The 20,051-nt window shown below is 36.4% G+C and overlaps 2 protein-coding genes, 1 long non-coding RNA gene and 2 other non-coding genes across 5 annotated transcripts; 2 read left to right on the top strand and 3 right to left on the bottom strand.

The window, feature by feature from the left end:
* Positions 1-617: 617 nt before the first annotated feature.
* TRNAG-UCC lies at positions 618-689 on the bottom strand. The gene has a single exon. It is a non-coding gene; the product is annotated as a tRNA-Gly (tRNA).
* A 3,988-nt stretch (positions 690-4,677) lies between these two features.
* LOC122642706 (lipid phosphate phosphatase delta-like) lies at positions 4,678-10,521 on the top strand. The gene is made up of 8 exons (XM_043836264.1): positions 4,678-4,890; positions 4,997-5,092; positions 5,186-5,260; positions 5,351-5,481; positions 5,611-5,714; positions 5,837-5,965; positions 6,091-6,206; positions 9,971-10,521. Exons 1-8 carry the CDS (start codon positions 4,696-4,698, stop codon positions 10,355-10,357), a joined length of 1,233 nt encoding a protein of 410 aa, XP_043692199.1. The 5' UTR covers positions 4,678-4,695; the 3' UTR covers positions 10,358-10,521.
* LOC122642708 lies at positions 8,397-9,177 on the top strand. The gene is made up of 2 exons (XR_006330084.1): positions 8,397-9,057; positions 9,111-9,177. It is a non-coding gene; the product is annotated as an uncharacterized LOC122642708 (long non-coding RNA).
* Positions 10,522-11,906: 1,385 nt separating the features above from the next.
* On the bottom strand, positions 11,907-11,978 carry TRNAG-UCC. Its single transcript has one exon. It is a non-coding gene; the product is annotated as a tRNA-Gly (tRNA).
* A 2,227-nt stretch (positions 11,979-14,205) lies between these two features.
* Positions 14,206-17,721, bottom strand: LOC122643860 (fatty acyl-CoA reductase 2, chloroplastic-like). Its single transcript, XM_043837432.1, has 9 exons — positions 17,322-17,721; positions 16,781-16,884; positions 16,383-16,582; positions 16,174-16,274; positions 15,804-16,029; positions 15,207-15,368; positions 15,030-15,111; positions 14,498-14,904; positions 14,206-14,372 (listed from the first exon to the last, which is right to left on the bottom strand). Exons 1-9 carry the CDS (start codon positions 17,719-17,721, stop codon positions 14,210-14,212), a joined length of 1,845 nt encoding a protein of 614 aa, XP_043693367.1. The 3' UTR covers positions 14,206-14,209.
* Positions 17,722-20,051: the final 2,330 nt, after the last annotated feature.

Below are 20,051 nucleotides of genomic sequence, written 5' to 3'. Positions count from 1 at the left end.
TAAAAACTCAAAGATCCCATATATACATGTCTATTTGCTATATATCTTTGTAGATAGAGCACCAAAAATACATCTGATTATCTTTACGCACCACTAGCTATCAAGTGCGCTAGGCACTTGACCACATACATCTAATTATCTATTCTGTATTGAATACTACATCAGCTTAAAAACAGGATTGTCAATTTCCATGGATGGTCATCCACCTACAACCATTTTCTTTAGAAATATCCAGTCCCTTCAAATGAATAGTCTCTGAAACCTAAATCTCAATCAGCAAATTAACCTTTACTTCTCCATCTTCATTCACTTATAACATAAAGAAAACCATAAAATACTTTGAAATGAAGAAAAGATCTTAAATCAACATGAATAGGGTAGTAATATAGGATTAGAAAATAATCTGTCACATTTCTGCTAATTCCTAAGCTCATAAGGTCTTCAACCAGTTCATATAATCTGGTGGCAAGTTATGTGCTAAATTCTTCCCCCACTGAAGGAAGAATTTTATGCATCAGGGAAAAAAATAACTACTTCTAGAACAGATAAGCTTTCCTTAGCACTAACAATACCATTTAGTGTTTGATATAACAAAAACAAAAACAAAAACAAAAACATGCGTCTGCCGGGAGTCGAACCCGGGTCTATTGCTTGGAAGGCAATTATCCTAACCGTTGGACTACAAACGCTTGTTGCATCAGCTATATGGAAGTTAACAAAATAGTTTCGCATTAGAAGCAGCTACAGCAAATTGATCATTTCTTTCATCCATGGAACTGAAGAGAAGATGTATCTCCGACATATTTATCCAAAATATACATATTAACACATATGACAAGGAGAATAGAGTACTTATCTAAATCGTAGACAAACCGAGGTTGATGATGGTAAACTCAAGCACAATATATATATATATATATATTTGCAGATATCCATAGAATTAAAACTAAAAATCCAATCAACAAGCACTATTTAATACATATGTCATTTGGCTTGAATAGTCAAAAACCATACCAAATAAATTAATCCCACATCTAAAAAGTACAAAGACTTTGATTATTCCGACGTCTAACATATTCATGTCTGATATCCAATACACTTTTCGTCGACGTCAGTGATACATCGAACAAACTAATGATATAATGCAACACAAATTAACAAATTTATTGTCTACAAAAACCATTGCATTACCAATTGCATCACAATTTTACCATTGGATAGCTTAGGCCATGTGGCCTTACACATTGTCCATGTAGAGATATTATTAAGAAAAATCAATATAGCAATACATGTCTCTTGGTCAAAACTGGGTTACTCAACCCAAATAATCCCTAATAAATATTTAGTTTCCTAAACATGGACTTCATAGATTCCTTGTATATGCATTTAAGCAACTACATGCACATTCCCAAATGTAGAAACTAATTAATACAACATTAATTTGATTTAGGCAACCTATAGAATTCTTCCAGTTAAGGCCTCCACCAAGTAGCCAAATGATCAAAATTTGGGCTATCAAATCCAAAACCATGTACCCATATGAATTATAAAATGCATTTGATTGATTCCTATCCAATCTAGAAAGTCAAAGTCAATTTTTAACAATTTGAACTTGGCAAGTAGTTTGAACCCATCAATCTTTCCAAGGGAAGATACAAAAAAAAGTTATCAAACAATTTGTAAACATCACCTTGTATGCTTTAAATCCAATAGGCCCAAAAGAACTAACCAAGAGAATAAAATCCATTCTACAGATGGACAAACATATTACCTCTTCGGCCCAATAGATGACTTTGTCTCAAAAGTTCAGTCTCTTGGAGAAGTCCATGAAAGATTCCAAAACCATATATGGTGAATCGTGGAAACTATTTTATAGATTAAGTTTTCCTCTGTCACCTGGTGAATAGATTCCCCTCCCCCCCCTCTCTTATGGTTGGTAAACCTTTTTAAGTTTTAGTATTTTTTCTAAAACATCTTCTGATACTTCCTGCATGCATCTGAACCCGCCTCAGTGAATGAATTCACCGTAACAGAAGGGAAACTTGATCCTTTATTCAATTATCAATAAACTTCTTTTATGACACTACTTCATAACCACAAATTGAAAAACTGTAATCTATCTCAATGGTTGCATAGGTTCAGTCAAGTCCCATAAAAACACAATTTTCTAATGGTGTAAATTGGTCAGGTCATCCTTTTTGAATGAGTGGCTCATAAAGCCCTTTTAAAAATATATACGAGGAACCCAATTCACATGTGAGTTGTTTTTTATTTTTTATTTTATCGAAACATATGAGGTATGTTTGATGCTTTAACGTATAATAATAAATTTTTGGGAAATAAAACGCTACTTGGTCGTGTAGTGCATGATGTTCTGTGTCTAGACAAGGGCGCACGAAATGATTGCCACACTTCTAATCATTTCCATCCCCACCATCAGAACGACACCTTGATCACGTGTCGAGCTCGGAGGCTGCATCGCACATCTTCCACCGCACCCCCGCACTGCAGAGGAGCTCTATCCTCTTACTACCCTTGAATTTTACAAGAGAGATAATCTATTATTAGTGTCAACAATTTAACCATTTTTCGTTGAGGTACTTTTCATAATAGCAATTACTCAAATAAATCTAAAGTCTTAAGATTTGTTGGAAAATATTTTGGAACATAAATAAGCTGGACAAATCCAATCGATCACATCAACGACAAACATCATACATAACATCACAAGCCTGAAAACACGCAAAGATCCTTAAGGATTCGGTGAAGTTGAGTTATGCCAGTGGTCACTCTCTTTGAGACTCCAGATCAAGTTATTGTGAATTAACTTCCATAGACCCTTTTCAGTAATCGTTGCACTCATTTATTGAGTCATATCTGGACAATTCAGAGTTGTGCTCAATCAGATTTCAATAGACCATGATTAAAGAAAGACTAAGTTCAAGAGAAAACAAAAGTTGAGATTGTCTCTTAAAATTATTAGGGAAATGAGTTAAACTTCATCTCTACATATAAAAGATAAAGATACATCGTCAAAGGTTGTCTCAAAAGGACGTGTCCATACACCATGTATTTTTGACAAGACATGTATGTTGGTCATTCAAACATGTCTTTCAATAACCATATCTATTAGTTACTTAAGTGTTTATTTGAAAAAAAAATAACCTTCTAACAATTTATTTTTTATAAAAACAAATCATATTTTAAATCATTAAATTTAAAAATCATTTAAAATAATAAAAGGAGGTTTGAGGGGAAGGAAGTTCACGTTGTAGCTTTATAAGTTGTTTGGGTTCATAAATACCCTCTTAGGTTTTACAACAACAACAAACTCAACCTTATCCGAACTTAATGCGGTCAACTACATGGATCAAAACACAACAAGGAAAACTAAGTTTTAACAAAAACAAAAATGAAAGATGAAAGATAGTAAGAGGAATGAAACCCAACCCAGCATGACAGAAGAATCTCAGCTAAATGGGATATGCTACATGGATCCTTGCCCTCCAATAGACTCTATCCAAAGTCATACTTGGTTCAAAATCTAGGTTATGCATGTCCTTCCTCACTACCTCTCTTATGGTTATTATAGGTTTGCCCTTAACTTTTTAAGCTCCTTCAATCGGGATCATATCACTCCTCCTTATTGAGGCGTCCCTAGGCCTCCGTTGAATATGACCATACCACCTTAAACACTCTCGGTGCTTGTCACTAATCGGGACAACTCTCACATCTGTTCTAATACATTCATTCCATACTTTATCGTTTCTTGTTTTTTCACACAACCATCTTAACATCCTCATCTCTACAATGCAAAGCTTATCACCCTCATAAGTTTTATTTTTTCTATAAATAACCTTTAAGATCTCATTTCCTTGACTGTCAACAGAATAACAGAAATATTCCTATTACAAGTGTAGCAGCAAAAATTCATCCCAAGGCGTCTCAGAGAGGCATTTTAGTAAAACAAGCAACAAAATTTGGAATCCAAAGGTACTATGACAGGGAGAGCCTCACCAAGTGGCGTTGGATGATCTGTATGCCGGGTAAGGGTGTCAGATACCGATATGTGTACTGATGATATACATCATTTGTGACCATTTTTTACGATTTTATCCTTAATTTTAATAATTTTTTTTGTTTTTAGATAAATTTACCCTTATTAAGAACCGATACCTTCTATTAATCAAAATTAATTTCATGATTAATGATTAATCATTAATAGGCTCCTCCTTTTTTACTTATTAATAGAATAGTAAAATAAAGCCGCCAAATTAATAAAAAATTATGACCGTCTGATAAGAATCTCATTTACCATGATAAGCTCTATTGAACATGAGCGTGCCACGTGTGGTCAACGTTATTACATCTCTCCCTCTCTCTCTCTCTCTATTTCACTGTGTTTTCGTTAGTCTCTCTGCCCTGTGTGTCTTGTGTCTTGTGTCTTGTCTCTCTCTCTCTACTCTTAGGAAGTTTCGATTTTTCCACTTCGTTTAGGTGTTCCCGGCTTTTCCTCCGTTACCCAGAGTTTTGAGGATTCAACTGAGTTAGATTTTGCAGGAGGAAGAGAAGAAGAAACCCACCATAGATTTCGTGTCCATTTTTGTTTATTTGTTCTTTCTCTGAATCGCCAATTGAAGAAGAGAGGAAAAGAGAGGAGAAGAGAGGAGAAGAGAAGAGAAGAGAAGAGAGGAGATGAGAGGAAAGGAGAGAATGGAGAGCGTTGCTCTATGGAGCATTGCTCTATGTCAAGTGCTTTCTCTTTCTGCTCTTCTGTTGTGGAATGTCGTCGCTTCGTACTTTGACATCACCCACAATCTTAGATCCCTCACTCAACAATGGATTACTCACCGTGTCATAGCAGATACCCCTCTCATCCTTCAGATCCAGGTCAGCACCAACCTGCTTCCCGTTTTATCCCTTAACATTCTAACTTTGTGATTCTTTTGCTTTTTATTTGATTTTTTATGGTATTATGGCTTCGTGGGTTCTGCAGAGCTTCCAGCATCGTTTCTTGGACGCCTTATTCTCTGGTCTTTCGGGTGTTGTCTCTGTGCCCTTCTATACTGCCTTTCTTCCTTTACTCTTCTGGGTATGTCCTTTTCTCTTTCATGGTTACACTTTTATTTTGTGTTCTTGTAACCAAATTTATGTTTTTAACTCATATTTGGCAAGATTTCTGTAGAGTGGGCACTGTAAATTGGCCAGGCAGATGACGTTGTTGATGGCTTTCTGTGATTATCTAGGAAACTCCGTTAAGGTATTTGCTTCCATTACCAATAGCATCGATTTTAAGTTGTTCGTATTCATCTGAACTCAAGTCATGATTGATTAATTGCTTGTGTTATAGGATGTAGTCTCAGCTCCTAGACCCAGTTCTCCACCCGTTAGGAGATTAACCGCTACAAAAGATGAGGAAGAAAACGCATTGGAATATGGATTTCCCTCCTCTCACGCTCTTAACACAGTTTGCCTGGCTGGGTACTAATTCTTTCTTCCATTCCACTTTCCATAATTTTTCTGCTGCTTACATAAACTTGGGTTGCGGCAGCTCTCAGAAGAGTGGTGTAAATATACTTAACTACTTTGTTGGATTGGAGGGTGTTCTAGATACTTGTTGCACTATGTTCTGTATTCCGCCGAAAATAGAGGCGCTACTCACGCATTGATTGGAGTTACCGTGGCTTGTTTGCTTGTAGGACTCGTCAGCTTAGGTAAATTCACATTATCATTTTTTGGCTACTTTATATATCATTCCTTGGTTTTGATTCAATGAAAACAAAGTTCCAACTGTTGTTAATTCCAAAACAGAACTGAAATTTTTGCCTCTTGTTAGGAAGGATTTACCTTGGCATGCACAGCGTGGTCGATGTCCTAGGTGGGCTTGTATTTGGACTGGTTATTCTTGCCTTTTGGCTCACTGTTCATGAATACATGGACAGATTTATAGTCTCTGGACACAATGGTATGCATGCTACTAATTCTTCATTTTTTTTTTTTTTTTTTTTTTTTTTTTTTTTTTACATCTTTTCCTTTATGACCTTTTATTTCACATGAATAACTTGGCTTGCATCATTGCTCCCCTTGCAGTCTCCCCCTTCTGGACTGCCTTTAGTTTCTTATTGCTTTTTGCATATCCAACCCCAGAGCGTCCCACCCCAAGTTTTGAGTATCACACAGCTTTCAATGGTGTCATATTGGGAATGGTAAGTGCAGAGTCTACTCTTTCTCTTACTGCTACTAGTATTGATAATCACATTTGCCTATGTTTCTTAGATTCTCTCCTGTTTTGAATTAATTTATGAAATATTATATGCCAGTGTGCAACCAAGAAGTTTCTTACCTTGAGGATATCACAAGAGAGAAAACCTGGGCATAATGTGACACAAGTTACAAACAATATGCTTTATCTCAGCGATTTAACTGAAACTCACAATGTGTCTCAGTTTTCCTCCTTGATCTACAAAAGGAATTTATGAGAAACACGCTATTGATTGCAATTCCCAAATCTAAAGTCATCAGTCTTTCTTTAGGAGCTAGATCAGCATCTCGAATTTGACAGGTACATGTGCCTTGTCCTAAATACCTATTATCTCTGCCTAGTTATATGCTTTAGCAAAACTCTAAATGCATATTAAAAGTGTCAGTGTGGAAGCTCAACATCCTTTGCATAAAACTTGAACATGATGAGAAGTTGGAACAATGGGTAGAATCTGGAGATTCAAATTAGAATGTTGGAACCATAATAAAATTTCAAATTTGTGGAGAAGTTCATGATTTTTTATGAATAAATTGAAGGAATTAGAAGTCAGAATAGTATGGAGATTATATAGCTGCAAAATCACGTGTTGGAGGCAACTTATCCATGTTTTTTTGTCCCTGTGTATAAAGGTTACAATTTCAGGCCACACCAGCAGGCCCAACCGAGACCGACCAAATAAAACTGAAACTGAACTGACTGTTTGTTAAACTTTTTGGTTCTATGAAATGTAATTTTTGGATTAATTGGTCGGGACTAGTCCAACCCAATATACCGACCGATGTGGACTGATTAGTGAACCCGACAGAAACCCAACCATTTAAGGACCAATTAGCCAAAATATAGAAAAAAACCAACCAAAACTGATCGATCAAGGACTGATTAGTCAAAGCCGATTAAAGAGCGATAACCGAACGTCCAATTATTAGCCAATCTTGGCCTTGGCTTTGAGGACCGATTAAATAATCAGTTGGTTTCGGTCTTGTGCCTCAGATGTGTCGGAGCGATTAGGGCCAGACTGAAATCGACTGTTTGACACCCCTGCCTGTGTAGATTGCCCAGTTAATTATTCCCCACTGCCCTCTCTCTCCTTACCCATTAAATCTAAGATATCAATATTGGCGCTGAATAATAGTTTGTCATATACTATATTCTTATGGTTATTCTTTGAATTTGTCATCTGATTTTATCTGTTGTTTTCTTAAGCTCTAAAAAGATGGTAGTTTTTATCAACTAAAAATAGTTTAAATGTACTGAAGAAATTATTTGCCAAAATAGCTTTTTAAATAATTGAAGTCTGGCAAAAACTAGATAATAGAAACTTGAAACTAAGGATTGGTATTATCATATCATCTGAGATGTTAATGTTAGTATTGCTGGAAATATTTGTCACATCTGATGTCCTGCTAATCTTCGCATGCATTACATCTCTGGGCTTCTTTAGATGTCTGAATCCACTGACTGGATATTGATGTTGGGAGGAAGGGAGGGAGGACTTATAAGCTACTCATCTATGAGGTCCCAAATCAAGATGCCTGCATAAATAACAGAACTTCCACCCTAGATATGGCTTCCCAAACATGACTTCCAAAGAGTATTTGTAAGGTTAATAAAACAAGAGTTATTTGTAGAAGAAAAACAGAAGTGGCTTCTTAATCCCATGTGAGAGGATGTTATCTTAAGTTCATTGTGGTACTCATATATCAAATCCATGACACTGACCAATATAGTCTTATACAAACTATAGAGCCACCACCTTTATTGTTTGACAGAAATTACATCTAATCCCTACATACTACCTAATGATTGGGGAAAGAACTGTTATCTTTTCAACAAGATGCACAGTTTTAGGAAAAGGATGGATCATTAAGAAAATGGACCATAAACTGCGTAATTTCTTGTCTTTGCTGAGTGAGTCCAAGTACATATTTGGCAATATCAACTATTTACATTATAGGTTGTGAACGGGTGGTTGTAAATACTTAAAGTCACCATGATATTTTTTTTATTGGAAATTAAACTTTATTGCTATACTAATGAGAGAGCAGAATAATTTCAGAAACTTGGTTGGTTAGACATTCTGACACTTGATAAACTGCTAGGATGCACATGGATAACCTGCTGAAATACATAGGACGCACACGGATAACCTGCTGAAATACATTATTATTATGTGCCCATTTGGCTAGCTGATGGGCATCCCCATTCAATCGTCTTCTAATATGGGTACAACTAAATGCAAAAAATGACAAGATAATCGACATTTCTGTAGTAGATTATTATATGACTACCATGCCAACATGAAGTATCTTTAAACAGATGTTGAGAAGGCTTATTTTTAAATGGATGGGCATTCGTAATTTTTGTTCTTTGGATTAAAAACTAAACTCAACTGAATTTACTAAGCCTTATTCCGGCTAATTGTGGTTAGATAGATGAATCCTGTTTCTCAATTCTACCATATTTAAAGCTACTTTTTAGGATCCATGGTAAAACATTTTGGCCAAAGGTTTCGAATGCTGGCAGCCTACCTGATTTATAGACCATTCTTTATCCTGGGTTAAGACCAGCAGTCCAAAAGCACCTGTTATGTCTCTTGATCAAAATAGTTCAAAAAGGAAATCAATATATTGAATGTTTGATACAAAATTTGGAATCCTTGTGTTCCAGTGGTTGTCAAGACTTGAGACTAAAACAGTACAGGAGATGGGTAATAAAACAGTGGCTTCTTTTGGAGCTTTAACAAATTGTGGCAGTAATTATTTTCCTAGAGTTGAGAGCCATCATAGATGACGACTGTTGTTTAGTACCCAACCTAACAATAAATGCATAGCTTTTATTTGGTGTGAAGTCATACTGACTATTGTGCAAGTTATCAACTGAAAACAAGTTATCATGTTTGCCATGTGATTTCAGAGTAAATGAAATAAATATAATAGACATCAGAAGTAAATATGCAACCTAGGTTGTGAGTCAGGCATCAATATTTTTGGGACTGATATCATTCTTAACTCCAGATACTGCACTCTTTAATTGAGTCTCACTTACAATTGAATTTTTCTCATCAACTAGCCTTTTGTTGGGTTACTACTAGGGTGGGCTGGAGGTGACCAGAACCAAGATGAAAGAAACACATATTTTTCATTTGTCTTGATTCTGGAATCAGAAAAACAGAAATGGATGCAAAATACAACACCTTCCAATTGCCCCTGGAAAAAGATCATGGAAACTGGAAAACTTTGCTAAATAAATGATCATAAAAGAAAAGTGCACTTTTTCATCTTCGTAGAGCTAGCTTGGTTTACTTATTTGTGGGTGTTTGTTAGTAGAGAAAATAGAATTCAAAGTTTATTGTACACAAGCGGTTAATTTTTTTCTTTTCGTTGAATTAGGAGCATTGTTGATGACATTTATCTTTCTCTATTGATCCAGTTAATAGACTTGCTCATTATGCTATAAACTCTAGGTTTTCTTTTCTATAATATATACTTGGTTGCCACTGTGCTTAATGGACACTGCTATAGCGATATAACTTGTTTTTACTTGTATTAATATATGTTTCTTTTAATCCCTCACCCCCCCCCCCCCCGCCCAAAAAAAAAAAAAAAAAATTTGCTTCGTGGTTGAGATTCCTTCTATTTGTCAATACTTTCTTGGTTAGCTTCTTTCTGTTGCTTCCTGCAAAAAGAAATAACTTTAGATATGGTCCAGGTTATTGGATTCCAGCAAGCTCACCATCATTTTCACCGTAAAGCCATTCGACACATCTGTAGCCCACAACTTTCGCTCCCAGTTTTTGTAGGAAGGATACTTTTTGGCATTCCTGCGATAATTCTTGTGAAGTTCTGCAGCAAGGCACTAGCTAAATGGATACTTCCTGTGCTGGCAAACACTTTAGGCATCCCAATAAGATCATCCAGCTACATCCCTCAACTAAATATTTCTTTAAGTGGTGAGAATGCTGAAAGCCAGAAGATGTTCTTTTCCCCTCAAGATTCATTTGATGTTGACACAGGCATAAGGTTCCTTCAGTATGCGATTCTTGCATGGTCGATAGTTGACCTCGTTCCACCTCTATTTTCTCTCCTACGGTTGTAATGGACAAATGCTTAAGTAATGACTTAACTGCACCTTTGCTTCCTGAGGGTTGCAATAGGGATGTACATTCTTATTGATTTTGTTTGATCATACAAAATTCTTGTCAGTCCAAAGAGATCATTGTACTCTTTTATGTATATACTCAAGCCATCATTCAACCAACAGATCAGCTGACAAAATGCATCCGGATCCCATTGACTGTCTTATAATTTTTTTTCGGTGTGTTTGGGGGGGGGAGGTTGTTGGGTAGTGGGTCCTGCTGTATTTTTTATTAGGAAATTGATGATTCAGGAGAAAGAAATCCATTATTGAGAACAACAATAATCAGGATGGCGAACAGCAAAAGAAATAGATGATTCAAGTATTGGAATTGTAAAACACCAGAATTCGATCCCCCCAATACTGGCTGACACCAATTCATCACTCAAGTATTGACCAGCACCTGGTTGGATCAGCCATTCTGGAGCAGCAGTGTCCAATCTGGTATATCAAACTAAGCTTTAAATCCTCAGTGGAGGCCCATGCTATTCTCAACATCTTTTGAATTTGAGTTGGTGTGTGCCTCTCCATTGACTTACTTGATCCTTAATCTTCTTCAGACAAAGATGTTCAAAATTTATTTAGTTTTAGTAGTCAAGTTGCATAACAGTTCATTTGATGAAGAACCTATATTAACAATACCACCATAACTGATCTAAGTTTCCTCTAAATTTCTGGATATAATTTTGTGATGCTGCTGAAGGAATCCATTGAAGAACTAATTGGTATGATAGGATCAAAGTTTCCGGCGAAATAGAGATGAATTGAACAGGTAGTCCATCCAGTTCAAAATTCAAGATGAGTAAAACAGGTTTTGTCCAGTATATGAGGTTTAGGGTCCAATTAGGTCAAGTCTTAAAACCGATGGGCACAAAGTTTAGTGGGGCTGAGAAGAATTCCATGGATGGGCACTTAGTTTTATCACATGGCAGGTTAGATGGGGTTGAAATTTTGTGGACAGTAGACCCCATGGTCTCCTACTCATGTCTTAAGTTTCAACCAAACGAAGATGACCACCTACTAGAAAAGAAGCATTGAAAGAACACCGTAAGGACTGCGATGAGATGTATGGATAAGAGATCGTAGCATATAAGGTGTATTATATATTGAATCGAATTCTAAAATTTGACATGTTACTAATTCAAACCATTTCCAAATATTCAATGGCTTATTGTTACATGGGCATAATAATGCAGAACAAAATTACGTAACCCTAATTCAGTTTGACCTCATATGAACTTATAATCATGGAATCAACTTGAGCTTCAGATTATTATCTTCAGTTTATTTCCGGTGATTACGGATTTTATACGGAAATGTGGGTAGGAAAAACCGCTGGGTTCATGATTTAGTATACAAACACTGATTTGATTTAAAAAGCCAAGTGCAAACATGAATTTTTAAGCCCTGTTAAAGGCAATAAACCTGGCTCTACAGAGTCCACAAGTGGAATTTTATCACTGATGGATCATTGCAGTTGGGAGGGTGAAAATAAAAAATATCTATACAATGCGTCTGCCGGGAGTCGAACCCGGGTCTATTGCTTGGAAGGCAATTATCCTAACCGTTGGACTACAAACGCTTGATGATCTTGTAAACAGGGGAAGTAAATTAATGAAACTTTGTCAAAATATCTTTCCCTCAAATGATGTGAGCCGTTAATAACCGATTTCCATGAAACAAAACAAAGGATGTTAAAAGACAATCTCAGGCATGGAATATGAATTTTTGAGAGTGTTAATGTAGGCGGGAATGGGAGGATAGTCAACTAGACGCATCAGCTCTACGAGGGGTCAAAAGTGGCCACAACCCCTTGTCCTTTGTGTTTTTTTGAATCGAGGCATCCATCTTCAGTTGATCAGTAATGCATTTCTTGCTCGATGAAACTCCGCCTATCAAAGAAGCAAAATTCTTTCTAGCTTCCTTACAAAAAACAAAAACACAATTCTATCAAACCTGGTCATTTTTGTCAGAATATAATATTATTCCCTTATCGGCTATGAGAATTGAAAATTTAAAGTCAAATGGAAAAAAAAATCCAAGTATTAGAGAAGGAAACAGATTCTCTATCGCACGCTGCCATGTCCTACCTGTGCTGTACAAACACAAGGCCATGTGCAATGATCACCTTATCTCTACCCGAGCGCTTTGTCCAAGTGAGGGTAAGGCGGTCATTGCACGCGATCCTGTGTCTGCACAGCACAGACAAGACAGGGCAACGCATCATAGAAGATTTGGATCCTGTGAAGAACTAGAGAATATTGAATAAAATAAGACCAATGGATTTAGTATAGAGATTCTTTATAATTCCTCTTATCAGATTTTCAAACCATCTCTCTCTGTCTCTCTCTCTCTCTCTCTCTCTCTCTCTCTCTCTCTCTTCTATGGATACAGAACTCGTATACATTAATCCCTGAAGTTTCATGACTTCAAATTTGTAAAATTCAATAAATAATCCAACAAAATACACTCACTCTAGAAACAAAAGAACAATTAATAAACCAAAAGAAATGAAAAGGAGAAATTTGAAGGACATCCTATTCACCAATTAAGAAGGTAGTTAAGATTAATTTAATAATTGCCTCTTTGATGTTGAGTTGTTTGACTTGAAGTGGATGGGCAAGTTTGCGGCCGGAATAAAATTTGTTGTAAATCGGACAGAATTCTAATTAATTTTAGGGCAAGAGGGCGTTGTCTAGTCGTGTGGCCCTGCATCAGTGTGGGGGTCAATGAGAATGCATGCAGTGGCATTAACATGGATGAGATTTTTTATTTCATGGAGAGGGAGACTCTAATTGTACTTAGATGCAGGTGCCATGCGACCAAGCAATGTACTTTTTTCATTAATTCTATTTGACTTGATACTTTGAAATGCTCATAAGCTGAGTTTTTATTACCTGGTGTTTTAGATCAAGAGTTAATAGGAAACAAAGAAATACAAATTTACCGAATTACTCCAATGTAAATAGATGTATTTGATATTTAGATCAGTGAAGTGGGTAAGGGTCATGGAATTGAGAGGTTGATCATCTGCAATTGTTGTTGGGGTTCCACGTACGCAGATGGCAAAAGTAATAATCCCACATCGAATGTGTGTAGACCGATGTTGAGCGGGTAAAACCTTGATTTCTTGTAGTTAAAGTCTTAAAACTTGAAACCAAGTATTGGATCGACCTTCATCAGCTCCATTTCGTTTTGATATGATTGGGAGTCAAGTCAGCGAGACTCACCCTGACTTGCCCCAACTCAGTCGAACTTAGTATACATAAAATTGGTTTTTGCTAGTCGGAAACACCCCCCAGACGATTTTGAGTCGTCCGATTCAGTCGATTCTAATCCAAATTTTAAAACCATGGGAGAGAAACTTCAAAGTAATATGTTTAATTAGGGTGGTAAATCATTGGTTACATCTACAATGAAAGAGGGCTTGCATTCCTTATAGAAGTGAAAGAATGTTAATTAATTGTGAAGGGATAATAATATGAACCAAATGATGTAAGCTGTTAATTATTTACTTAGATTTAGAAAAGAGTACATTATGATGTGAGCTGTTAATTATTCCCTTGGTGCAACGGTAACGTTGCTCCATTGTGACCAAGTGGTCATAGGTTCTAGTCTGGAAACAGTCTCTTTGCGAAAGCAGTGGTAAAGCTACTTACATTAATTATGACCCTCCCTAGATGCCATAGTGATGAAAATCTCGTGCACTGAGTACGCTCTTTATTAAGAAAATATGAAAAAAGAGTATTACAAAAGATCGATTTCCATGCATGAAACAAATTATTTATGTCTTAATTAATGAAATAATTAATATCAAGGCATCCCCCTCCCCTTCATGACATGCTTCCTTAGGCCTGGAATATGAATTTTGGAGATATAATGCTGCCAATCTATGCTCCTTACATCAAATCCAAAGCTCTTCTTCTCTTCTTCAGACAACTCCTCCATCAGCTTTTCGGTGTTGGTATTATCAAACCTGGTAATTTAAAAAAAAAAATAAAAAAAAAAATAAATTTTGATTTCATGTTATTCCCTAGTCATTGGAATCACAAGAAAACGTTTGAATAGGTTTAACTTAGCTATAGCTAGCTTCTCACGTACCTTCCTCCATAGAAAGTGTATGGTTCATATATGTTTGCCAAGTACTTTACTTGCTCCACTGATTTCTTACTTGCAATTTCGAGTTTACGAGATAGTTTTTCATTGGAAGCAGCTGCAGCCACTAGCTGTTCGCTTCTTTGGATGGTATCTCTCCAAATATGTGAGGAGAAATCATCCATGGAAGTGAAGAGCTTCATTCTTGGGACATGAATTGGTCTTCCCTTTGAGTCCATGTAAGGGAAGGAACTGAAATGTTCATAGAAAAACTTAACCAAATCTTGGAACATTAGTGGGTTCACTACAGATGAAGCAACATGGTAAATTTTTATCTCAGGTTTCCTGCTTGCTGAAGCCCCATGCTTTGCCATGGCTGCCAAGATTGCATTTACAACCATGTCTGCAGGGACCTACACAGATACATAAATCATGTCTCCGGCCAAAAAAATAATAAGCTTACTAATTGCGTATATATTATGCCTAGCAAGCTAGTGCCATACAAAGATGATGAGCCAATTAACTAAATACAACTTACTACATCAAGGACTCCATTGGGGTCTGCAAGAAAACCTGTGAGCTGGCCTTTTCCATAATACAACACTATTGGATCCATCATCCTGAGGTTCCATAACAACAAATTAAAACTTGATAAGTAGGAAATAAACTATTATGATTTTTAAGATCAGAAGAAGCTAGGTTGTAGTAGATGCACCTGTTTCCTTCCATCCATCCAGGGAAAGGCTCAGAACAGGTGCTTTCAATGACACTCGGCCGAATAACGACTACCGGTATTTCCCCTCTCTGATCATCTATCAGCATCTCACCCATGGCCTTTGTGAATACGTATGTATCTTGCCACCCATGCATGCGGGCCCTATAATTAAAATACAATTTTAATCACTAACATTCTTGCAAAACGTACTTAATTGGCAACTTAATTGGTGGGTGGTTCAAGCTCCATTAATGAGTGATTCATAATTGATCGAGCATAAAATCAAAACTCGGCCAGCATGAAAGGAGTTTAGTCTCACATCGGCTGCTAATTAGGCTACAATCCCTGGCCCTACACACCACCTGGGACTCCCTCTGATCCACCTACCTACTAATTCAAACTTTTGGAATAGAAACTTTATATGGTATAATCAGAGCGGGTTTTCACTATATCCATGTGTCCGCAGTTAATTTGTACTACGTACCACGTCACGTGCAGGGAAATGCATGTTGGATAAATAGGTGATCATATATATATATATATATATATATATATATATATATATTCAGACTTGGTTTGAAAAGCCTTACTAATTACCTCTCTAAACCCAATTCTTTCATCCTTTGTACCACTTGGTGGTCTTGGAAAGTCTGTTTCGACTCAAATGCTAACTTTATTTCACCTTCAACATCCAAGACAGGGAGAGATGTAAGAAGAAGAAGGGGTTTGGAAGTGATGATTGTTGTCTTCTCCCTTGCTATGCAGTCTCCTATGCTGAAACCCTTTTCCAAGATTCTACCTTGTCTTTCACCATTAACATAAGCTACACCAACATGAATTAATTAATTAATGAAACACGTACACCATTAATCTAATTGTTTTTTAAGTAAGCAAATCAACTGTTTTTTTTCTTCTTTTTTTTTTGGGTCTCTAATTGGTTAATTTGAAGTGTTTTCTAGCTACTTACCAGTTGAGAGTTGCAGGAAGAGTTTAAGTGTCTTACATCTCTTGGCAAAGCTCATAAGTCTAGAAGGTCCTCTTGTGTTTATATTCAGAGCAACATCATACCTGAAAATTTTTAAGGATATGATTCAAAGTGTTATATCATGAGAAGAAAGATAATATTCATAAATGGATCATCAAGACCAATTAAATTAAAGCAGTTTCAAATAAAACCTTTCATCAAAGGTAGTATTGGCCGCTGAGTTAATGATTACATCGACTTCCCCTGCGACAAGCTCAGCTATATCTTCTTCCATTCCAATATTAGACTCACAGACATTACCCACCACAGGGATCAGCTTGCTCACCATAAATGTTTCATATGATTTCCCATGAATTCGTTGCAGGCACTTGAAAAGTTCTTCATTTATGATCTGAAGGAAAATATATATAAAAAGCCAGTCCATAAACCCATGATTAATTACACAAACAAAGCGATCGATCGAAACCCAAAAATAATTACCAAAAAAAAAAAGGGGATATATTACATTAAATTAAATTAAAGAGGAACAACATAAAATTGATCAGAAAGAGAATTATTTATATATCAATGTCTTCAAGAAGAAACATACTTCATTCTTCAGTCTGTTCATTGCGTCCTCCTTGTTTCGTGCCTTAATCAAGACATAGATCTTACCCACATCAGGCATTGTCCTTAAAATCTTCTCTAGGAGAACTGAAAATTTAAAATCAAAATGAAAAGAAAAATCCAATATTAAAAAACCAGATTAATCATCAATTTGAATTTTTTTTTTCTTTTAAAAAAAAGAAAAGAAAAAGAAAAAAAGAGGAGGGGGGTGTTGGGGTTTGATGTCTTGTATTCTGTGTACTGATCGATTCTGAAGGGCCATTAAGAGGCCGTGGGGTTATATGGGTATTTTCCGTAAAATTCTTCTATAGGTTTTAGATATAAATTTGTAGCGAAGGTTCTTTTTCTCTAATGCAATCTTAGAGATGTGTGAGGATCCATTGATAGTGAAATAGATCTCATCTCAGTGTGGACTTAGGCAATATTAATGAACTACGTAAATCGATCTTAATTTATGTGCGACTAGCTATATATGTGACTGTTGTTTGTGATTTCAATTCTTTTCTGCATCGTACATTAATTACCTTTTGCTAAAAAACCAGTGGCACCAGTAATAAAAAGTCGTTTTCCTCTAAGAAACTTGACAATCCCAATACCACCACCATCATTATCATCATCATCATCATCAGAAGTGTAGGTCTTCACTACAGCTTGTATGTCATCTTTAGTCGACTTATTCTGATCATCATTTGATGATAAGTCCTCCATGCTTCCAGCTCCTGCTGCTGCTGCATTATTCATGACCAGACGTTTGCTTCCACATGGGATCTTCCCAGAAGTTATCTCATGTCGTCCAATATTGCTCTGCCAACACACACTACTGTTCTTCTTAATACAACTCCAACTACGCCTATCTGTCGTCGACCTTGCAAACTTATCCAAAACAGTAGTCGAGACTGGATTCAGAAACACAAGTACTCCCATTACTTGTAGCTAGGAGAAGTGGAAGTAGAAGAGATTAAAAAGATTTAATGAAAGAAAGAAACGAATGTAAGCAATTAAAAACATACAAAACACAGAGATGGCCGGGTTGAGTTCGGATTCAGGTATGGAATTGGAAGCAGCTGCTGACAAGGTTTGGGATGGAGGAGTTGAGGTTAATTTTAAGGGAATATGGAGGAGATCATGGGAGTTGAGTAAGTCATTTGGGTCTCGATCGATCTCATTATTATATATATGGAGAAGACATGTTTTTGAATTTGATGAATCCATATATATATAGCTAATACGTTAACCTTCACGTCGGCTATCAATTACGTACAGGATTTGTCTTTAATTTTTTTGTTTGGTAGAATATCAATTACATGTCCCAAGTCCTAACCATCATGATACAGAAAGAAAAAGGATACAAGAAAAGTCTTTTTTTTTTTTGTTATTAGTTGTAAAATTAAATAAAATTAATTACTCTCTATACTTTTTGAAGTGTGGCACCCACATCTTATGGACGGACGTATAGTTTAAGTTTCAAGGTAAGGTACCAACACGACGTGGGGAGATGATTCGGACTCACCTAAAAACTCCTCCTCCTTTGATTAGCCATAAGAGATTTTGTAGTGAAATAGCAAAAAAAGAAAATGTATGTTGTTGCTTTCAAAATTGTTGGAATGGGAGTAGATAGGGGCTGGTCAGGTTAGGTCCGTTAGGATATCTCAGCTCAGGTTCTTTTCAATCGATTTCATTGTGGTTGTCAATATATGGCATCGTTTTGAATCAATGCCACTCGATTGCCATTAATGGCCGGTTAGGACCCTTTTATTTTCGGAACATTTTTCTGGTTGGGAAGTGGGGGATGGAATTCAAATTCAATTCTTCTCATCCTCTATTTCTTTGTCCTGTCCGTCCTCCTGACCTTCTCGTCTGGTTGATGGGTTGATCGATGGGCTGAAAATGGCCTATAACCCTACCCTACCCTCCATTTCATTGATGAAATGTCCTTGTGTGGAGTAGGTGATCGATGTTCTTTTCTTCGATCCTTTCAAAACTTCACATCACTTACTAATTGATTTTAATATTATGAAACATCAAAAAGTGAAATTTGGAAGTTGACATCGTATTCACCAATTAAGAACTAGTTAAGTTTAATTTAATAAATTGTCTCTTTGATGTTGAGTTGTTTGACTTGAAGTTGGATGGGCAAGTTTGGGGTCATAATAGAATTTGTTGTAAAGTCGGAACAGAATTCTAATTAATTTTAGGGCAAGAGAGTGCTGCCTAGTCGTGTAGTCCTCCACCAGTGTGGGGACCAATAAGAATGCATGCAGAGGCATTAACATGGATGAGATTTTTTAATTTCATGAAGAGAGAGAAGCTCAATCTAATTGTGCCTACATGCAAGTTCCACGAGACTAAACAATGTACTTTTTACATTAATTCTATTTGACTTGATACTTTGAAATGCTCAGAAGCTGAATTTTTATTACCTAGTGTTTTAAATCAAGAATTTATAGGAAAACATAGGAAATGCAAATTTCTCGAATTACTCCAATGTAAATAGATTTGTTTGATATTTAGATCAGTGAAGTGGGTTGTAGGATCCTTTAAGGGTCATGCATGGAAGTGAGAGGTTCATCATATGAATTTGTTGGTGGGGTTCCACGTGGATGGTAGAAGCAATAATCCCACATGGTATGTGTGTAGACCAATGTTGAGTGGGTAAAACCTTGATTTCTTGTAGTTAAAAGTCTTAAAACTTGATACCAAGTATAGGATCGATCTTCATCAATTCCATTTCGTTTTGATACAATTGGGAGTCAAGTCAGCGAGACTCACCCTGACTTGCCCCAACTCAATCGAACTTAGTATGCATAAAATCGGTTTCAGCTAGTTGGAAACACCCCCCAGACGATTCTGAATCATCAATTTCGGCTGATTCAGTCGATTCCAACCCAAATTTTAAAACCATGGGAGAGAAACTTAAAAGTAATATGTTTTGGGTGGTAAATCATTGGTTACATCTACAATGAATTGAAAGAGGGCATGCATTCCTTATAGAAGTGAAAGAATGTTAATTAATTGTGAAGGGATAATAATATGAACCAAATGATGTAAGCCGTTAATTATTCCCATTATTTACTTAGATTTAGAAAAGAGTACAGTATGATGTGAGTTGTTAATTATTCCCTTGGTGCAACGGTAACGTTGATCCATTGTGGCCAAGAGGTTATGGGTTCTAGTTTGGAAACAGTCTCTTTGCGAAAGCAGTGGTAAAGCTACGTACATTAATTATGACCCTCCCTAGATGCCATAGTGACTAA

Source organism: Telopea speciosissima, chromosome 10, assembly GCF_018873765.1.
Source record: "Telopea speciosissima isolate NSW1024214 ecotype Mountain lineage chromosome 10, Tspe_v1, whole genome shotgun sequence".
Taxonomy (NCBI): Eukaryota; Viridiplantae; Streptophyta; class Magnoliopsida; order Proteales; family Proteaceae; genus Telopea; species Telopea speciosissima.
Note: the sequence above shows the minus strand (reverse complement) of the source record. Positions and strands in the feature narration are given on the sequence as shown.

Bases quoted from the DNA above. Each gene is read 5' to 3' on its own strand.
- LOC122642706 (XM_043836264.1), top strand. From the start codon at position 4,696: ATGAGAGGAAAGGAGAGAATGGAGAGCGTTGCTCTATGGAGCATTGCT. The intron at 5,482-5,610 runs GTACTAATTCTT...AGGGTGTTCTAG, and splicing joins AACACAGTTTGCCTGGCTGG to ATACTTGTTGCACTATGTTC. The intron at 5,966-6,090 runs GTATGCATGCTA...CTCCCCTTGCAG, and splicing joins TATAGTCTCTGGACACAATG to TCTCCCCCTTCTGGACTGCC.
- LOC122643860 (XM_043837432.1), bottom strand. From the start codon at position 17,721: ATGGGAGTACTTGTGTTTCTGAATCCAGTCTCGACTACTGTTTTGGAT. The intron at 16,885-17,321 runs GTAATTAATGTA...TTAAATTTTCAG, and splicing joins CACTGGTTTTTTAGCAAAAG to TTCTCCTAGAGAAGATTTTA. The intron at 16,583-16,780 runs GTATGTTTCTTC...ATTTTCCTTCAG, and splicing joins TGAACAGACTGAAGAATGAA to ATCATAAATGAAGAACTTTT.